The 19195-nt window shown below is 51.8% G+C and overlaps 1 protein-coding gene across 1 annotated transcript in view; it reads left to right on the top strand.

Moving 5' to 3' along the window:
- LOC119094573 (gamma-aminobutyric acid receptor subunit alpha-6) overlaps window positions 1-19195 on the top strand; it is a 79194-nt gene that overhangs the window by 5156 nt on the left and 54843 nt on the right. The window contains exon 4 of the mRNA XM_037217634.1: window positions 4309-4409. Coding sequence (XP_037073529.1) covers window positions 4309-4409 — 101 coding nt within the window. The remainder of the gene's footprint in view (window positions 1-4308; window positions 4410-19195) is intronic.

The raw sequence follows: 19195 nt of genomic DNA, 5'->3' as shown, positions 1-19195 counted from the left end.
TACATTTCAACTCCTAGTGAACCCACGTGCATGCCCTTTTCAAAACATATCGGGTTAATTTATCAACTTGGCACCAACGCGGCTACTGGACCGGCATCAAGTGTCCGGAGATGGACGATGACCCGTTCCCTCGCCTGACCTCCAGGGTGATGGCTCTCTATTTGGAGGACGCTCCCCGTGTGGGAGCGTCCACAGTGGGCGGCCCCGTCCACAGTGGGCGGCCCCGTCCACAGTGGGCGGCCCACCATTCTTTTTGCAACGCCCACCGCTCGCAGCTTTCTGCTGCCGCACACGCGCCTCAGGCAGCGCCCCGTCCAGCACCGAGGTGTCGCTTCTGGCACTTCTGCGCCCCCGCTTCCCACCCGCTGGGGTGAGCCTTGCAAAGCACCGCCCCACGGCGCGTCCCTCAGAGGCCCGGAGAAAAACAGCGCGCCCGATGGGACGTGGGAGCCCCTCGGCAGACATCGAGCGCCTGGCGTAGCCTGCGTTCACGCCTTGCGGTCTCCACGGCCGGCGCGCTCAGCAGACTCGTCCTGACCGACCCGTTCGGCGGCCCGGCTCCCTGTCACCATTCTGATGAACGTCGATAGCGGGACCTCTATCCGTCCCGAACATCCCGCCAGCAGGAGCTCATAGAGCCTGGCGCACACCACGTCGGAAGAGAACAGACTGTGTCCTGTTCTCTCCCACGGCACTGCACACCAACGGATAGACGGGAGCGTCGCACGGCCAGTTCCCTCCTTTCTTTCCCAACTGCACGTGGGGGGGGGGGACAGGAATCCATGGCCCGCATACTCCCGGTGGCGAGGGGTCGAGGGACGCGCTTAGAGCGCTACCGTCGATGGTCCGGTAAGACTGGGAGACAGCAGCCTGTGGACCCACGCGTGCATGTTGTCGCCGGTGTCCCGGTGTCCGCGGGACCAGCTGTCGTCGCCAGGTGATGGGCGGTGGGGCCGTCTCGTCCCCGAGGCACGGCTGTAGGCGTCTGATACACTCCCGAGCACTGACCTCCTCGGAGGCCTCTCCCTCCTAGTTCCCCACTCGGGATGGGGTGGGGGAGGTACCGGTAGTGTAGTGGTTAACGCTTATGCGTTCAACCACTGCGCGTCTGGGAAACCAGAGGTACGGGGTTCGATTTCCCGCGTTACCCACCCTTCCTGCCAAGGTGAGAGGCAGGCGACGCCATATAGCCTTAGCAGCTGAGTGCGTCGTAAAGCCCCAATGACACACACCACTCGGGATTACCCTGTTGACTCCCCATCCTCCAGCGCCTCCTCGAAACTCCTGACCGACTCCTCTGGAAGATTCTTCCAACTGGGTCGGCCCGCCCCGGTTTTCCCACGGTCCAATAGTTTTGCCGCAAAGCCCCCTCCGTCCAATGTGTTATCTGGCCGACCAGCGCTGCTTCCAGGGCCCGGCCCCCAACGTGCCCCGGCCAGATCCTGGGCGTTACGTCGCCGGCGTAGGCGCAATGTCCGCCAGCTCTCTTCCTGTCTCGCCTGGGGCAGGCCCTGCGCGTCCCCCCCCTAGCCCAGTTCCCACAGCAGCGAGACGCTCCTGGTGCTAGCTGGGGTGATAGGGACACTGGCGTCGCGGGGTTCTCGAGCGGAGCAGCAGACACGTTCAAAACATGGCATGTTGCTTCGCCGGTGATCGGGCGTCTCGCGTCCATCAATCGTGCTCGGCCGGCGCAGGGCAGGCGTTCCCCTTTGACGTGATGGTCCGTGTGGGAAGAAGACGCCACCGCCACGGCCGTTCCGGCGGAAAACGGCGACTTACCCCGCCTGGCCGGGCGACACATACCGTTTCCCCCGCAGATAAGGTCAACAACGCGGGCCGGTCGGCGGAGCGTCGGGTGGGCCCCCACTCACATCTGAGCTCAATGGTTGTGCTTGGTTCGGCGGGAGGAGTTCCTGACGTTGGCCGGCTTGCTCGCTGTCCCGCCGCGCCGAAAAGCCCTCGATCCTGGACAGGTGGTGTGGGGAATGAAACATATGAAGATGTGTGCCTATACTAGCACCCCCAGCTATGACCCAGCGTGGCAGGCTCCGGCCTCCACCTCAGTTTTATCGTCAGAGGTAGGTCCGCGGAAGATCAGCGTTCCGCCCCAGCTGACAGCGCAGTCCAGCAGCCTCTTGTAGAGTCACGCGTGTGCTCCCCTCCCGCCCCGCGGTGAAAACGCTGTGCGAGCCTCCCTGAGCAGTACTCTGGCCTCAGCACCGAAAAGACCTGATCACGACATGTCTGAAGAAGCCACAGTTTGTAAAGCGCAGGCATGGTGCTGTTGTCCGTCAGTTGATGGCTGTTTTTAATTATTTCTGGCTTAGCGCCATGTATGTTGTTGAAGCAGCTGTAGGCTCTGCTGTTGTCTTCTCGACCGGAGACTGATCCCCCCCCCCCCCCTCACGGTCGTACCGGCAGGTAGTGGGTTTGAGGGAATTTCGTGAGGAGGATTTACGCACACTGATGTAGATAATACGAGGGTAACAACGCATTGTTGTACGGGTGATTCATGCAAAGTTTAAATGGAGCAAGCCGGTGAACAACCAGGAGGAGTTTCGCGAAGTCGCGCGACTGATCTACTTTTACATTGCTGGACTAGCCACCTGGAAGCTAGCGATTTGCTCGTTTAAATTACAATGTTCTGCATGCAGGCATGTGCACGATTATCAATGATTGATCCTGGTCCTTTTTTCATGAAAAGTAGACTTCGCACCTGATTGCCACGGGTTCGGCGTTCATATTCGATTACCCCTGGTGCCTGGCTCTGAGAGTAAACACCACACATTTAGTAACCCGAGGCTCCATTCTGAATTCAATAATCTGCAAAAGGCTTGTCCACCAAATGTGAACGATGTGATTTAAAAGCTGAACACAATTGCTAGGAAGTCCTGGTTTCGTTATAGCATGGATACCTATTTCCTTAACTCCCAATCATAGATCTGTAAGAGTATCAATGTGTGCAAGCAACACCAGTCCCTGACACGATTCCACGCAAGGTCCCGATTTTTTTAGCTTCCCTGATGTAACTTCAGTCAGGCTATGAGTTGTTCCTGGTTCTGGAACTCGCAAAGCGTTTTCAAGAATAAACCTGAGAACCGGACACCTTTCTGCGTGCCTTTAAAAAACACACCACCATTGAATTCCCGTAATCCTAGACAATCGATGGAATGTCGATGACGGAAGGCGATTGTGTTTCACTCCCCGCATTTGTCCGTCGCGTATCCTGGCCGCAACCTGTCTGCGTCCGCTGACCTGCTGACCTACATCTGGTCCGTGTCCACTGACCTCCGCCATGGATGCACCAGCCGAAGCGTCACGGCCCGTGCCGGCCCGGCCGACCTACTCCCAGCCTTTCGCATGACTGCCGGCGATGTAGAAGTGCGTGGGCGGCGCATACAGGGACACAACCAGCATGGGCCGCAGAACAGCCAAGCTGCTTGCAATGTCCTTCCGAAAAGTCGCATTTATGCTTGCTTGCGACATCAAGCTGATAGGATTCCTTCAAGCACGTTAATCTTTGAAGGCAGCAATTACTGTTTGGCTTAACTAGAAACGCAGTAACATGGAACTCCGCCTGATGGGCATGCATTGCAGCAAAGTCCGGGAGCGATCGGCGATTTGGCACCTCCGCGGCCCTAACGTGGCCATTGCATAAGCGATCCTGGGCACGATGGCCGATCGATCCCGGCATGTCGCGATCGATGCGTGTGAGGATCGCTAGTTAATTTCCTTTCCACGTACTTTACGAGCGTGGTGTTAATTACACACGAGGTCTCTGAACACCGCACATGCAAGAATCCGTACATGCAACGGCACGCCAGTTTGGCTGAGCAGCGTTGCTTACAGCAACTTGTTGAGCAGCGCCATCGCCTCGTCTCGGATAGCTCTCGTCTGGCAGCATTGTTTTCGCTCTGCATCGCTCCAATCTTCTGGCCGCTATAATAGCGAAAAGACCGAGACAAATCGAAGCAAGAGTCGTCCATCACAACGCCGCTTCGGTGCTCAGCGGCATAATTACGGTTAAGTGATTGCTCTGGTACCTCCTGTTCGCCCGGCCAGCCGCCACGATCGCGCTTTCCAGTCTCTCGTCAGTACCGCCGTCTGCCACTAGGTGTCACCGGTGCGGCGCTGCTGCGGCGCCGGCCGCCAGTGCCGAGGTGGGGGCTGCTGCCGTCGCCGCCGGCACGCGGGAGCCGACGGCTGGCCTGCATGGCAGCAGGGCGCACGGGGCCCGATGACGCTGAGGGCGGCGCTGCTGGCGGCGCTGGCGGCACTGCGGCTGACGTCAGTGGGCTGCGGTCCGAGCCCGCCGCGCCAGCACGACACGGGCGCCAACGTCTCCCGCACCCTCAATGACCTGATGAGCGAGACCAAGTACGACAGACGCATCCGGCCCGGCTTCGGCGGTAAGTGCGTCTTCGCTGTGTGGACTCTGGCAGGTCCGCACCTGGCGTCAACTGAAGCATGGGGCGCGCGAGCCAATGCCATTCGTCTAATCATGCTCCGTGTCGTTCAGCGCATTCATACCGTCCGCATGGCGCTTTATAACGTAGCTATCGCATCTTTGTTTTCTTTTAACAGCGGCCTCTAATGAATGCATGCGCTTGCATTGATTTCTTCGGAAAAGCGTCGTTGCCGCAGCCAGGTAATAAGCAACCGCTCATGAGTGTGAATCCTGGAATTACTACTCTTCCGCCAGGGAGACTCCAAACGCCAAACCGGCTTGACGCTTGACAAACGAACTTATCTACATAAGATTGTCTTTGTCTGTAGTATCTGCCATGTCTTCCCTTTTTGCAGAATCAGAATTACTGATTCTGTGGCTTGAGTGGCGTCGCTTTATCACGCTCGTGCTTTGCTGTGATCGAGTTACATTGGATGTGACCGTGGCGGAAACTCTTCTCGAATAATTGCCGTATTTATTTCAACTGTCAGACGTACATAGGCTTGCATGTCCGTATGACGGGTCAATCTTACACCTGTGGTATCGCAGAAAACCCACGAGCGCCTAACTACAGCGGTCCTGGTCGTCGGCGATGAGGCCAACTAAAAAGCATTTTGCTAAAGATCAACGACAAAACCAGTTTCTCACGGTGTATTTTTTCCGAAGGAGCTGCGACGAGTTTAGAGAAGCGCTAGGAATCATGAGACGTACAATATTTCGATTTAGCATGTTTTTCCATTTTTGCGTGCGAGGCGAGGTTTTGAAACAGCAAGCTGCTTTGCCATCTCAGCGTTAGTAGCATTATTGTCATAAGATAGGGAGCTTGCACCACATAATATGCTGCTCTGGTATCGCGCAGAAGTTGGCAATTTGAATTTGCCTCATATGCTACCATTAGTCAAATTTGATACAAAATCCCGAAGAATGTGCAGTGCTCGCTCGCTTGAAGGGAATGTTCTGCATTTGAAGATATTGAATCAAACAACAGATATGACGAAATAAGCTCACTCATAAGCACTGGTATACATTTAAGCGCAAAACACTGCCCCAGACATCATGGTTTCCGTGTTAAGTTAATATGCTCTTCAATACGCCAATGTTTGATTACGCCATCGTACCTTGACAGCGTTGATTGGGAACCGATTGACGGCCGTTGTATTTGGAAGTCGTGCTCGCGAACGCCAGATACAAACGACTCGACAATTATGTTTGTAGCAGCCTCGATCAAGGGTGTAATATCGATCGCAGGGTGTAAATGCCGTTACTTTGGCGTTACGAACGCCTGAGTGGCGGTGAAATAGTCTTCCCTAAATAGTATGTACATCTTCGCTGGTGTGTAGCTCAGGAACAACAAGGGTTTAGGTCACGTAGTATCTGCGCGTCTTCTTCAAGGGCATCTTCCCAAGTCAGGGCTGTGAACTACACCGAACGATCATCAAGATGGCTATTTCAGTTCCAAACCCCATATCAATCTGGAACACTCCCTTTAAGTCCCGGTAGGTCTTGCACAGTGCGCTTCACTCTTTGGCGCGTGGTAGATACTCTGATTTTAAATGTCAATGCATCAGACACGTGTACCTGCTGTTCGCTTGTGCTTCGCGATATACGGCGAATTCACCTGTCTTCATCCTACCTCTGCGGTGCATAGCATAAGTGTTATTCCAGCCGTCGCATCTTTTCGCAAGGTGCGATGTGTGTGGCGCTGGTACCTAAAAGTCCGCGCAAACCCTGACGAGGATTCTTACCACAATTTCGTTCGGTGAGCTTTGCATAAATTTGATCTGTTTCTCCAGTCCGCTCCGGCGGACGGCCGACTGGGGCGCGCCACGCGTGTGCTCGCACCTCCTCCTCCAGGGCGTGACACAAAAGCGCGGGAGCCGCTACGGCGATGCACGCCTAAGAGCGGCGGCTCTGGTACGCGGGACTGTCTGGGAGGCGGCCGGGGCTACGCCAACAACAAATCGGCCGTGCCGTTATTAACGTGTGGTTGGTTTGGGCCTCAAAATAAGTGTTGTGAAACCCGTCTTCAATAATTTATAATTTCTCATTTGAAATGAAATTTTTGCGGGATGTTCGTTATCCGAAAAACGCATTTTTGCCACGAGATTTTTGCGAATTTCATCCACTTGCGGCCTTCCTTTTTTCTGTAAGTAATGCGCCTTAATTGCTTCGTTATAAATGATACGGAATATTTTGCTACGCTTTTGCGTAATGGAGGGTTATGAAGCATTCCAATCAAGGCTGAAATATAGCTCGTTAGCCTTTGGTCCGCAGCCCCGCTGATATGCCGCGGTGAGGTCGTGTGGTCGCTGAAGATTTAGTCGTCAGCAGACATTATTTTTGTCTTTTAAGTTGCAAAAAATGCACCAACAAATTATGTGTCGCTTCAAGCTGAAAAACAAAAATTTGCGCAACCGAATAGTTTGCATAGACCTGACAAAAATGAATAGCCTGTTCATTTGGGAACAAGAGAGTATCTTGTCAAGACCGGAAAAGGTAACTTTGATCAGAGAACTGGGGTCATATGCGGTTGCATTCAGAAGATTAAGGCAAAAGAATAATATTTGCTGAAGTTACCACCCAAAAGTGCAACCATAGTAGAACGCATTCCTAGAGAATATCACATTCTACAACGTTTTTTATCTACTCTATTTAGTTAGAACTAACCAGGTCAAGGGCATGAGATTTTTTGGGCCAAACGATTTGCGCGCAGTTTGAAAATGATGGGGATAAGCTAAGGAAAAATGTCAGAAGGATACTTAGCGCAGTTCTGTAGCTATTTTAAACGATGTAGCGGAGCTCGTTGCGTGCCTCACCACCCACCCACCCCAATCCTTAACCCCTAAACCCACTTCAAGGTGGGACTGAAAAACCAGCGGTCGGTAATTTTGTGACATTTGCATTTATTGCAGGGCCTTGAAGCATTACAACAAACACGTTGCAACTATGTTTATGCCAGCTCCGTAATGGTACCGACTATCCTAGGTTTCACTTTACTGAGTAAGAATGATATTCATCCCAACATGACTTATGGACAACGGAACTGAATGCGCCTGTTTGCAATCAAACAACTCGTGCATCACGGTCTTGCTGACCTGGTATATACCTGCAGGCATTCGCTTTCAAGACAGGCGCCCGTGCCGCCTAAGATATTCGCTCGAAGTTTACATGCACCGCTGGTGGCCTTTGCCACGTCTTAGAATATGGTCGCCAGCGCAGCTTCTTCCGAGGATGTGGGGCCGGACGCCCGACTAAATCGCGCGAACTCAGCCCCGATATATCCGTCGGCGGAGGACGGGGATCAAACCCGCCGTCTCCAGCCGTGATCTGTGGTCGAAGTGGCCGGTTAGCGACGCCCGGCCGGGGTGGCACCGGCCGAAGTCGGGGGCCGCTGAGCTCGTGACTGGCAGACAGGCCCCGCGGAACTGTGGCGGGTCCCGCGGCGCTCTGGCGAGTCCTGCGGCGCTCTGGCGAGGCTCACACCGATCTGGCGGGTCCCGCGGCGCTCTGCGGGTCACGCGGCGCTCTGATGGGTCCCGCGGCGTTGTGACGGGGCTCACACCGCTCTGGCGGGTCCCGCGGCGCTCTGGCGGGTCCCGCGGTGCTCTGGCGAGTCCTGCGGCGCTGTGGCGGGGCTCACACCGTTCTGGAGGGTCCCGCGGCGCTCTGGCGGACCCCGCACCGATAGGTCATCACACGGCACGAGCCGTGCTGCTGGCCGCCTCAGCTCTACTGGCTGCCTTACCGGCCGCCACCCGTCTGCGCTGGTCGGTAGTCGGGATAAACAAAGCAGGGAAAAACGTCTCAACTATCTCTAGTAACCAAAGAAAAGAATATCGCATGATAATATATCTTAAGTACGCCCCTTGGTGTTGCTCACTACAGCTGCAGAAGTATTCCTTATTTCTGCTGCCTTAAGCCTTCACCATGTTTTGCCACAGCATCTTTTACCATATCATGGCATCTATCGCGATGGCCTTCAACTTACAAGATCTTAAGCACACGCTACTAACAGATGTGCGATGATTTGCTGTGAAGTATTTCCTCCACAGCTACGTTTATCATAACGATTGCTCTCAAATTCTGTGTTTCTTCGTGCATCTTTGCGCATCGAGTTTTTCTCGGTATCTTCTACAGTACGAGCTGCATGTGTGATCATTTTGTCATGACAACTTTATCCCGCAAGGTCTCTCGCGCACAATCCCTCGCACCGTATATTTGTCATGACATCCTTCCCCCATAGCTTTTTTTTCTCACAATCTTCGCTGACTTCTTTTTGTTACATGATCGTGTGTCGTACGATGTTGTGCCCTCTAATCGCGCGTGACTTATTCGTCATGTGGCGCCGCCGCCGCCCGCGCCATTTCCGCTGCCGGTGCCGCCGTCCCCGCTCACACCGACGCCGAGGCTCAACCCCCCCCCCCCCTCCCTTGGCCGGGTGCTGACAGGCTAGTGCACGCCGTGGCACTCTCCGTCCCCCTCTTCTCTCTGACCACATGACACTCTTGGCAGCTGCTTTTGTGATGCATCGCGTTCCGTGGTTGGTGACAAGTTGCGGCGGTTTCAGACGAAATTCCCGAACCTCACGTCAGTCGCTGAGTGTCGTGACATGACTTGTGCATTCGCAAGCTCGCAAAAGCAAAAACATTGTCACGAGCACCATCTTCGCGTTAAGATTTCGATTTTCGTTTTGATGTAAGTGATCTGGTGGTCGAGCGTCACGGTCGACGAGACTTAAAAAAAACTTCAAAAAATCACGAATGGGATTTGATGATATCAAAGTTCCGAGGTGATGCGGACGTTGCAACTCTTCAAACTGGTCAGTTGGTGTATATCCATCAACGCTTAGCGTGAAGTAATATGAAACGGTCATGGGTGTCACCTTCTACACGTTCAGACGTTTAACTACGTGCACATACGTAAGGCCAGTGGTGATGTACTTACGGGATTATCTGAAAAAGCACAAAACGATGCTAGAGCTCCCAATCATTTTTGGAAAGCGTCGCGCCTGGGTGCATACGTTTGAAACCAATATTTATCACGCATTTCTTTCAGTTAAAGGGAGTGTCCCACCTCAGGACTAGTCCAAAAATAGGCTTTAGTGAAACGTTGCGTTTAATAAAAGCACTGGGCTGTGACACCGCAGCACCGTGAAGGCATAATGAGAATGTCAGTTTTAATTATTTTTGAGCTCAAACTATTCTGGCAACACGTAACAGCATTACGCTTATTCCGTGCAGGCGAGTCCATCGTCGCTATGACAACGACCGTGCGCACCTCTCCTGGTGCGAATAAAGAAACGCTTGTGATTGGCCCAGTGGGCAAGGGTCTGTTACCGAGAACTTGGTTGAAGTTTGAAACAGTGAGTCACATGGATGATGTGATACTACCATTCCCAAAGCCATGGTGCGCCCCTAGAAGAGGCACTGCGGCGGGCGCCATAGGGGAGAAATAAATGCATTAGCGTAAAGTTTCGCTGAATTGGCGCAAAAGCAGCTTCATGCTCACATATCTTTATGCTTAAACAGTGCTTCAAACTTTCACAGGATTCATCACGCAAGCGTTTTGACACCTTAGCGTGCTGCGAACATCACAGACCACACGCGCTGCACAAAACAATGCAAATGAAATGTATTACTTTCATAGTGGTGAACAGAGAATCAATTGAGATTTTTCCCTTAGGGTCGGCTACTTCAAAGCCAAATCGTGAGTAATCAAGAAGAATTTCAAGACCACTGGTATTGCTGATTAAATCGTGCGCGTCTGATTTAGCGATAAATGAAAAGTACGAAAAGGTGAGAGAGAGAGAGAGAGAGAGAGAGAGAGAGAGAGAGAGAGAGAGAGAGAGAAGAGAGAGGAGAGAGAGAGAGAGGAGAGAGAGAGATAGAGAGGAGGAAAGAGAGAGAGAGAGAGAGAGATGAGAGAGATAGAGAGAGAGAAGAGGAGAGATTGTTATCTTCTCTCTCTCTGCTCTTCGGCTCTATCTCTCCTCTTCTCCTACTCTTCGTCTCCTCTCTCTATCTCGCTCTCTTTCTCTCTCTCCGCTCTCTCTCTTCTCTCTGCTCTCTCTATCTGTATCTCTCTCTCTCTACTCTCTCTGGCTCTCTCTCCTCTCTCTCTCTCTCTCTCTCTCTCTTTCCTTGTCTCTTATTCAGTGTAAAGGTAAGTATGAAATGCAGAAACGTTGAAGGGTTTTTATTCCGCAGTGTTAAGCTGATGTTTTTGGTGCAGCAATTGCATCAGAAGCTTGTTGATTGGCTGAGGCGCGGCCTTTGCAGGGGACGGCTTAGCGCAGTTGCTAGGGCAGTAGAACACCAGTTACAGTGTGCCGGGGTGTTGGTTCAAGCATGGCTACGGGCTCTGTTCCAGTCATCTTGGTTTCGTCTTCATCGAGCCCGCCGCATCTCCAGGAAATATTGTAGTTTCACGCGAAGAAAAAACGAGCGCGTCGTTGCGAGCCTGAAACCGCACCATGGAACTGGAAGACTTCCAGGAACCCACACACACACATAGGAACAGCCATGGCAGTAGTGGTTCGATATGTAAACAGGGCCGGGTCGATATTCGTTCGTGAAATGGGCCATCGCTGGGCATGTCGCGGTGATTTCGAGGCCGCTCGGGGCTGTGTCGTATGGCTGTCTTTATGTCATACCGGAATCGCGCTTGGGTCGTAGCGGGACATGTTTCCGAACCAGCGTGGCCGCTTCGGGTCAACGTGAGGTCGTGATCCTTTTGACAAAGTCGGGGCCGCTTTCGCGCTATACTGGGGCCTCTTCGGGCCAAAGTGGACGCAATGAAAGTGAGCGGTACGACGGCGCGCGTGGATCGCCGGCGTGCCCCGCGTCGCTCGTGGAAGTGACGGCCGATCGCGGCAGAGTTCGTATCTGCGGCCTTGTCGCTGGCTGTCTGGTAATACCCGGCAAACTTCGAGTAAACCTAGCTGCTGGCAGAGCGTGCTCTCCGACTGCACGCTGACGCCACGGAGCGGCACGGACTTTCCCCGCCAGGTCAAGAGCTCGTCTCCGCCGTTTGCCTCCTGATACTCAGATGGTGGTGACACAGCAGCGGCGTGGCGCCGTGGCTACGCCCATGGCATGCCACGCGACGGCATATCACTGGAACAGCACTGCGCTGTTATACACTCCGACAGCTGTCCCGTACCGTTATTTGATGAGCAGCGCGGTTGGCGGCCCTCCGCCCAATTTTGCGCGTCACGAGCATGACGCCATGCAATGCATCGGCGAGTCACGCTGTCAAGCTGCCTCCATACCTCCAGTTGCCGCGTGACGGCCGGAGGGGGACTCAAAATGCGTGTCCAGCAGCTCATGACCCCACCAACCAATGGCGTCGTTAGCCTACCCGAGAAATCCTGCAGCTGTGGTAATATAATGATCCTGATTGCTCGGTTATTGTCAAGGCCCTTCTGCATGACATGATTTATTTCTTATTCCCTGAACTGGCCATACATGACAATCCAGACATTTAGACCTTGACGGCGGAAGAAGCTTCCACTTCGCCGGTGCATACAAGTACGGCGCTGCCGCTCGCCGCAGGAGAAGGTGTGTTTGTCTGTGATGAGTCCTGGTGCCGCTGGTCGGTGATTCTTGATGTGACCTGGTGCCGCTGATGGATAACTCTCGATGCAACCTGATGCCCATAGTTCATGACTACCGATGTGACCTGGTACCGCTGGTTGATGACTCTCGATGTGACCTGGTGCCGCTGATGGATAACTCTCGATGCAACCTGATGCCCATAGTTCATGACTACCGATGTGACCTGGTACCGCTGGTTTATGACTCTCGATGTGACCTGGTGCCGCTGATGGATAACTCTCGATGCGACCTGATGCCCATAGTTCATGACTACCGATGTGACCTGGTACCGCTGGTTGATGACTCTCGGTGTGACCTGGTGCCGCTTGATGGAGTACTTCTCGATGCGACCTGATGCCCATAGTTCATGATTCTCGATGTGACCTGGTACCGCTGGTTTATGACTCGCGGTGTGACCTGGTGGCCGCTGATAGGATAACTTTCGGATGCGACCTGATGGCCCATAGTTCAGGATTCTCAGATGTGAACCTGGTACCAGCTGGGGTTGGTGACTCTCGATTTAGGTGTCCCCATCAACACGGGACCGGTGGATCTAGGGGTGGGAACCCTCTTCACATCTGCTCGCCTCCTGAGAAACACTGCATGTGTCTGACGCGTGGACATGAAAGAGCTTGTACATTGTGTAGGGACAATATACATGACGTCATAGACGACACGCTTGGGTGATACATCCATCAAAATTGCCTTCTGATTTATGTTTTGTGCTCTGTATGCATTCGTGAATATGCTTCTGAACTTGCAGACCGGGTGTATTTACCTTGCACAACATGCAAAACAGTCATTGCGCTTGCATAAATGTGCTTTCCTCTTTATTTCCTCCCATCTTCCGATTTTTCCATCGGTCCCACAATTATTTATTAGACTTCAGCGAAACACAGGAATGTGTAAATATATATATATATATATATATATATATATATATATATATATATATATATCACGGGACACCCTTGATCACTGGACACTAATTGGTTCCCGCAATCTGCTGATTAGAAAGAGGCATATTTTCAAGTTTCAGCGGCATGGGCGCGGTCTGCGTAAATCCAGTGAGCTAGTCGAGATGTGTTTATTTAGTGAATAACATTAAAAGCCAGCTTTGAGGGATACTGTTTGCTCCAAGGTTTCAACTGCGTAATACACTCCATCTTCATGTTTCACGAGAGCTAACAGCGATTGGTTTATTGCATCAGTTGTGAACGCGGCTTGTAATTTCGCGTCGCTGTCGCCGCTGATATTTTGTTATTTGGGTCACGTATCAAATCTGTAGGAAGCGTTGCCTTCCATTTGTCTTATATTTAGGAGCGCTGCCCGAGCTTTCAGTGAAAAAGAGGGGCTTAACAGAAATTTCAACAAGATAAATAGCTGCCTCATTTCATCGAACTATCTCATCTCGTCCAGAGGTCACGGACGCGGCGTGCTTAAAGGATGTAAAGGTAGTAAGATGCCTTGTGCAGCGTGGCACAAGCAAGGCGATAGCTTACATGGGAGTCATTAATTACCACCATGTGCTTGGGGCTGGGATAAAAGATAACGGAGGTAGTTAGCTGAAGAAATCCATACAAATCAGTATACTCAATATGTTGGGAAGTCTGTGTTTCGTGGAGTCAGCAGGCAGAGGCACTATGATGTCATGCTCGCGCGTTGATTGATATCCCTCGTTACATGGAAATTGGCTGGATTTGGATCTGTTTTGTCTGGCAGTGGACGAGCAGCTTTATGGCTTGTGTTGCAGCGTGTGCATGCGACTTCACGCGATAATCCATACCTCCCAGCAATGTTGCCCTTTCTCTCCTTCGTCAGGAGATGTTAGTCTTGTGCCGCCGTGACAACAAGACCTAGCTGGGGTATCTGTACTCACCAAGGCCCACTGCGGAAGCAGAGGGTCGGGATCTGGGCTCGTGTTTGGCGTGTTGCACGGCGTCTTCCCTGATGCAAGTTTTCGTATTTCATGTTACGCGAATAGTAAAGCCATCTTTGGTTCTTCTCGCAATGTTGTGAGAAGTTCACGGTGCATTATGCAGTTCATACGTAAATGAATTAAGCATGACGATTGACGACGACAAAATTGCACTGGCTTTGGTAAACCGGTGCTGAGTCGAAGCTCGAGTCAGTTGCTTCCACAATATTAGGTCACTGAAGGCGGTACGGTTAGGCCCGGCTGGGTCGAGTCACGGGAGGGTTAAAATGCTTACAGTGTTTGAAATCCACAAGCGCGTGTTTGACATCAGGATCAGCACCGTGTGAATCCTACCAAAGTCGTGGAAACCTCTTCGATGGAGGCATATTTTTAGTCGGATTTTCAGTATCACACACATTGATTTATGCTGTTAAGATTGGCAGCTTTTAAAGCTTTGGACCTTTTTTCTCTGGCCTTCTTGCCGTTCAAGCAGTTTTACCTGTGGTGTCAGCTATGTGCTTATCTCCCGACCTAGAGCTAAAAAGACATGTAAGAGCTTCGAACAAGGGGGGGGGGGCGAACTTACTTCGGTTGCATCCGTGTTTGCAGTCAATAATTTGGTTCACTCCTTAAAGCGTCCAAAACTGCTGGCTTTGGCTTGAATTCTGAATTAATGTGTCGTGAATAGCAAAATGCGTGCAATGATGTACATATATATATATATATATATATATATATATATATATATATATATATAATGGTCATAGCATATTGATTAAGACTTAAATGGAAGCGAAGTAACCACTAACAACTCAAGAAGAATTGGTTAAGAGATGTTGACAGATATTCGTGTGCTCAGGGAAAGAGGCGTGAGAGGGGCGGAGAGGTGTGCCGCTCTGGTGTTTGCTGCTTTCTCAGAGACAGTTTGGAGTATTGCGCTGATTTTTTAAGCTACGTCTGAACATCGTTGCTGCCTGTTGTACCAAAATCCGGGGTGCATGGCAAGCGCAGATTCAGTTCTTTGGTCTTGCAATGGAGAGGGAACCTTCAGAAATCTTGTCTGGCTTAGATGCTTTACATGGACTATTTATTTTGGCCTCCTTGAGATGGACTCCAACGCTTAGATGCAGGCAGCAGACTGAACTGATTTTGTAGATGACGTGCGGGGGCACCACCACGAATTTTGGAACGTTATGCAGCGAAAATAGAGCTAGTTCATGAAACAATTTCAGCACCATTGGACTTATCCCACCTTACCCCATATCATTTGATGATACTTACTCAGGCTTTTTGATAAAAAAACACACTATCCCTGGAAGCCGTGCGGAAGACGAAATTAGTCCGCATCTGCTGTAAACTCTGCCAACAAGGGGATACCGGGGTAAGGCATCATTCAATCCCTCATATCCCAACCTCCTATACGGAGTGCGTATGCGAATGGCTGCAGGAGGCACAGTAGGCTAAGCGGAAACATCGGGCCTCCTTAGCCTACTGTGCCTCCTGCAGCCAGTAGAGAGCTGTTAAGGCACAGCAAGGCTGCAGGAGGCACAGTAGGCTAAGCGGAAACATCGGGATGACCACAGCCGAGTAGAAGGTTGAGCCCCTTTCCCCCAGCCCATCGTCAATTCGGATCTAACGGTTCTACCCCTCCCCTCCCCCGACACGCGACTCATGTAATGAAAACTCCGGAATGCATACGGCTAGGCCGGAGGCTACGGTGACCCATGTCGAGTACAAACTAGTAAAATAATTGCTACGTTAAAGTAGTGTTCAAACAAAAAACTAAATAATTTTGCGTACCTTTCCATGATAAAACGCATCATTGCACCTGTGTTTCAGTGTTTACCTTTGCGAACGGGGCATTGCCCGTAATTCGTATCGATTTACCGTAGTTCGTGCAGTTTGCTTGCGAGTCTATGCAATTTTGCTTATAACGCCCCTCTTCTGATTCCATGTGTCTGGTAGCGGTTTAACATCGATGTCAATTGGGGTGGGCAATTTTGTGGTGCAATACATTTATAGTATGTGCGTGAGTGCACCATTGGGGCTTTACGACGCACTCAGCTGCTGCGGCTATATGGCGTCGTCTGCCTTTCACCTTGGCAGGAAAGACGGACACCGCGTGGAATCGAACCCGGACCTGTGCTCGCTCAGGCTTGCAGCTTAACCATTTCACTATATCGGTAACCCCAGGTGTGAATTTTTTTGTACGTAACTACAAATTAGCTTGATAGGTCGCCCTCAATATCACGCCTAATCGATAAGTCGTCTCATGTCGTCGTCGTCAATTTTCAAGACATCGTCAGCAAACCTGGCCGCGTGTAAGCCTCGTGATCTGTGTGATTCATTCGTGCCTCTGCGGGCCGTCCGTCGCCTTTATCCGACTCGCGCGCCGGCATTCTATCGACAGCTTCAGCGAAGCGGTTGGTGCTCAGTTAGCAAGTACTGGGTGACAATGCGGGGAGATGGTGAGTTAACGACGACATGGCCCAGGAGTCCCCAGACCCGAGTAGGCTATGAGTGGTCCCCGCCACGAATGGGGAGGGGAAGGGGAAAAGACCAGCTCTCCACAGGCTTACAAAGTTTGCTGGATCGACACCACGCTTACCACAGAGCATGACAAGATGCGCGTTAGGAACCTTGCTGCATCCCTGCGCCACGACAACACTTGACTCATGGCGAGGCCCCAGCCCTGATAGACAGCGCACCGCACTGTCCGCCGTTGGGAATGGTGAAACTGAGGCCTCTGGGAGGCACCAGGCAACGACCGGCCTCTTTCTGGGCCCTCATTCCGTTCGGACGCATTGCCATGCTGGTGGAACACCTCTGAGATATTGCACCCTCGCAAAGCGCGAGCTGCAGCAGGATAATAGATGGCCTCCTTTCCCAACCTAAACGCCCAGCGGTCACACCGAAAGGTCAAAGGTGGCTACCGTGAGCTCCGGGCCGCATTAAGGTGAAACTTACTGGCCGGCTAAGCTCCTTGCGAACTAGTGATCTCAATGCTGAATCTGGAATCAACAACTGAGTTACTATCCTGTATCAGCGTCTCCCAAGCCTGAGTACTTTTTACGGACCGACTTTCTCTAGGACTGCGCGTCTTTTGATCAAGAGATTTCGGTAGGCTGAGCCTTCTCCATCCTCGTATACTAAACGGGAAATTTTATCCGTAGCGTCATCTTCTCTCTCTCTCTCTCTCTCTCTCCTCTCTCTCTCTCTCATCCTCTCTCTCTCTCTCCTCTCCTCTCTCTCTCTCTCTCTCTCTCCATCTCTCCTCTCTCTCCTCTCTCTCTCTCTCTCTCTCCTCCTCTCTCTCTCTCTCCTCTCTCTCTCTCTCTCTCTTCTCTCCTCTTCTCTCTCTCTCCTCTCCCTCTCTCCTCTCGCTCTCTCTCTCTCCTCTCTCTCTCTCTTCTCGCTCTCCTCTACTCTCATCTCTCTCTCTCCCGTGTCTCTCACCTTCATCTCTCATCTCTCTCTCTCCTCTCTCTCCTCCTCCTCTCTCCTCGTCTCTCTCTCTCTCTCTCTCTCTCTCTCTCTCTCTCTTCTCTCTCTCTTTCGCTCTGTTGCTCATTCTATCGCCTCTTCTCTTTCTGCCTGTCTTCATGCTCTGTTGCTTGGCAGCATTTTGTAATTTACCACTTTTGCCCCGTTAAGTTTATATATTTAGTTAGCATATTACATGCATGCATATATATATGCATGTATGAATGTATAGGTTAAGATGTAGACAACTGTTTCCATTCAATCGATGAAACGGAATCTTCCAGGTAACATAGATACGACATAGGAAACATTCGCCCGTTCTTTTTTCTTTGAGGCAGCGCTGCCGGATGAGGCTTTTGCATTGTTTTTCTTCCAGCGGCCTTGATTCTGCCTGGGAACGCTGGAACGGAAAGAGCCTATTAGCAGTGGTCAACTACGACAAGAGAAGTCGTCGAAGACTGGGCTACACTGCCCAGGGGAAGAGAGGAGACTGAGGAAGAAGGGAAGAGTACGCAAAGGGAGAGGAACTGACATACAAGGGAGAAGAGGTGGAAGCCTTTCGTCTGGAAAGGGATCATCCTCGCCACAACCAGAAATCTCCAACAGAAGCAACAAACGTCATTTACTAAAGCGGATCAAATCAAATGACTTAAAAACCAGATGGAACTTTAGCAAACAACACCTGGTAGGCTGTTTCGTCATTTCCTCACCTCCAACTATTGTTGGCCACTAGCCCACCCCGGTCAAAGCGCCCTGTTCCACCCAGAATGTTTGGGTCGAACCAATTCGCAACGCACGTCTGATGATTGAGATTGCACGGCGCGCCTATTTCCAGGGTCATTTTGCGCCTATAACAGCTGATTGCCTTTTGAGGTGTAAGCATGTTTGTAAATCTTAGTTTTATAATTTAAAAAAATGAGAACCGTTGTCCCGCACCAAGCATGCGAGGATCGTCGCCAATGTGGTCCGAAAAGGTAACACCTGCGGCACATCGTCTGAAATAAAATGGCCGCTTCTCACTGGACTGTGGGCAAGAGTGAATGGCGTGGCAAAGTGGCGCATTACAGCGAGGTCATCTGGGCCCTTCTCCACCGCACAAAAGGTAGCTGTCGCGTGCGTGTGGCCAATTCGTAACCCGCTGAGAACTACTTTTTCGCGTCTCACCTTGTGTGAGCTTGACAGCAATGAACTCAGTTGTGGTTTGATCGTTTTTAACTTGTTACGTACTGTGATGTCCCAGCAGCGTTGCCATTTTCCATTCATATAGGTCTCGACGATAGCGTAAAAGTTCATTGAGCTTAAGACTTATCGAGCCCCTACCCTCTTTGGGAGCACGGGTGTTTTTAGAATGAGGAGATGAGTGCAGTGTTTCTTTTGATTTCGGCACTGGGGCTCCCCGAGTCACTACCCTGGTGCTTAGTGGGACGACGACGCCTCCCACGTGGCCATGTGTAACTGGGAAGACGAGGCCCTCCCCGTCCTGGCCGTGTTCATCGCCGCCGCCCCTTGACTCCGCCCTGTCGTCACGCGCGCCACCTGGCGCCCGAAGCGGAAACCCGCTTTGGAGACCCGGCACGCAAGGCAGGTGACAAACTGCAAGACCCATATGGAGCCCTACGGGCCCCCGTGCCCTCGATATTCTGGCCAAAGTGGAGTGCTGGGACGTGTTCGGGTTGGGAGTTTCTCGATTCCAAAATGGAGTGTTGGGACGCGCCGTGACTGACCTCCAAGACGCGCCCTCGATATTCTGGC

This window comes from Pollicipes pollicipes, unplaced genomic scaffold (assembly GCF_011947565.3).
Source record: "Pollicipes pollicipes isolate AB1234 unplaced genomic scaffold, Ppol_2.1 Scaffold_4002;HRSCAF=4701_pilon_pilon_pilon, whole genome shotgun sequence".
Classification (NCBI taxonomy): domain Eukaryota; kingdom Metazoa; phylum Arthropoda; class Thecostraca; order Pollicipedomorpha; family Pollicipedidae; genus Pollicipes; species Pollicipes pollicipes.
Note: the sequence above shows the minus strand (reverse complement) of the source record. Positions and strands in the feature narration are given on the sequence as shown.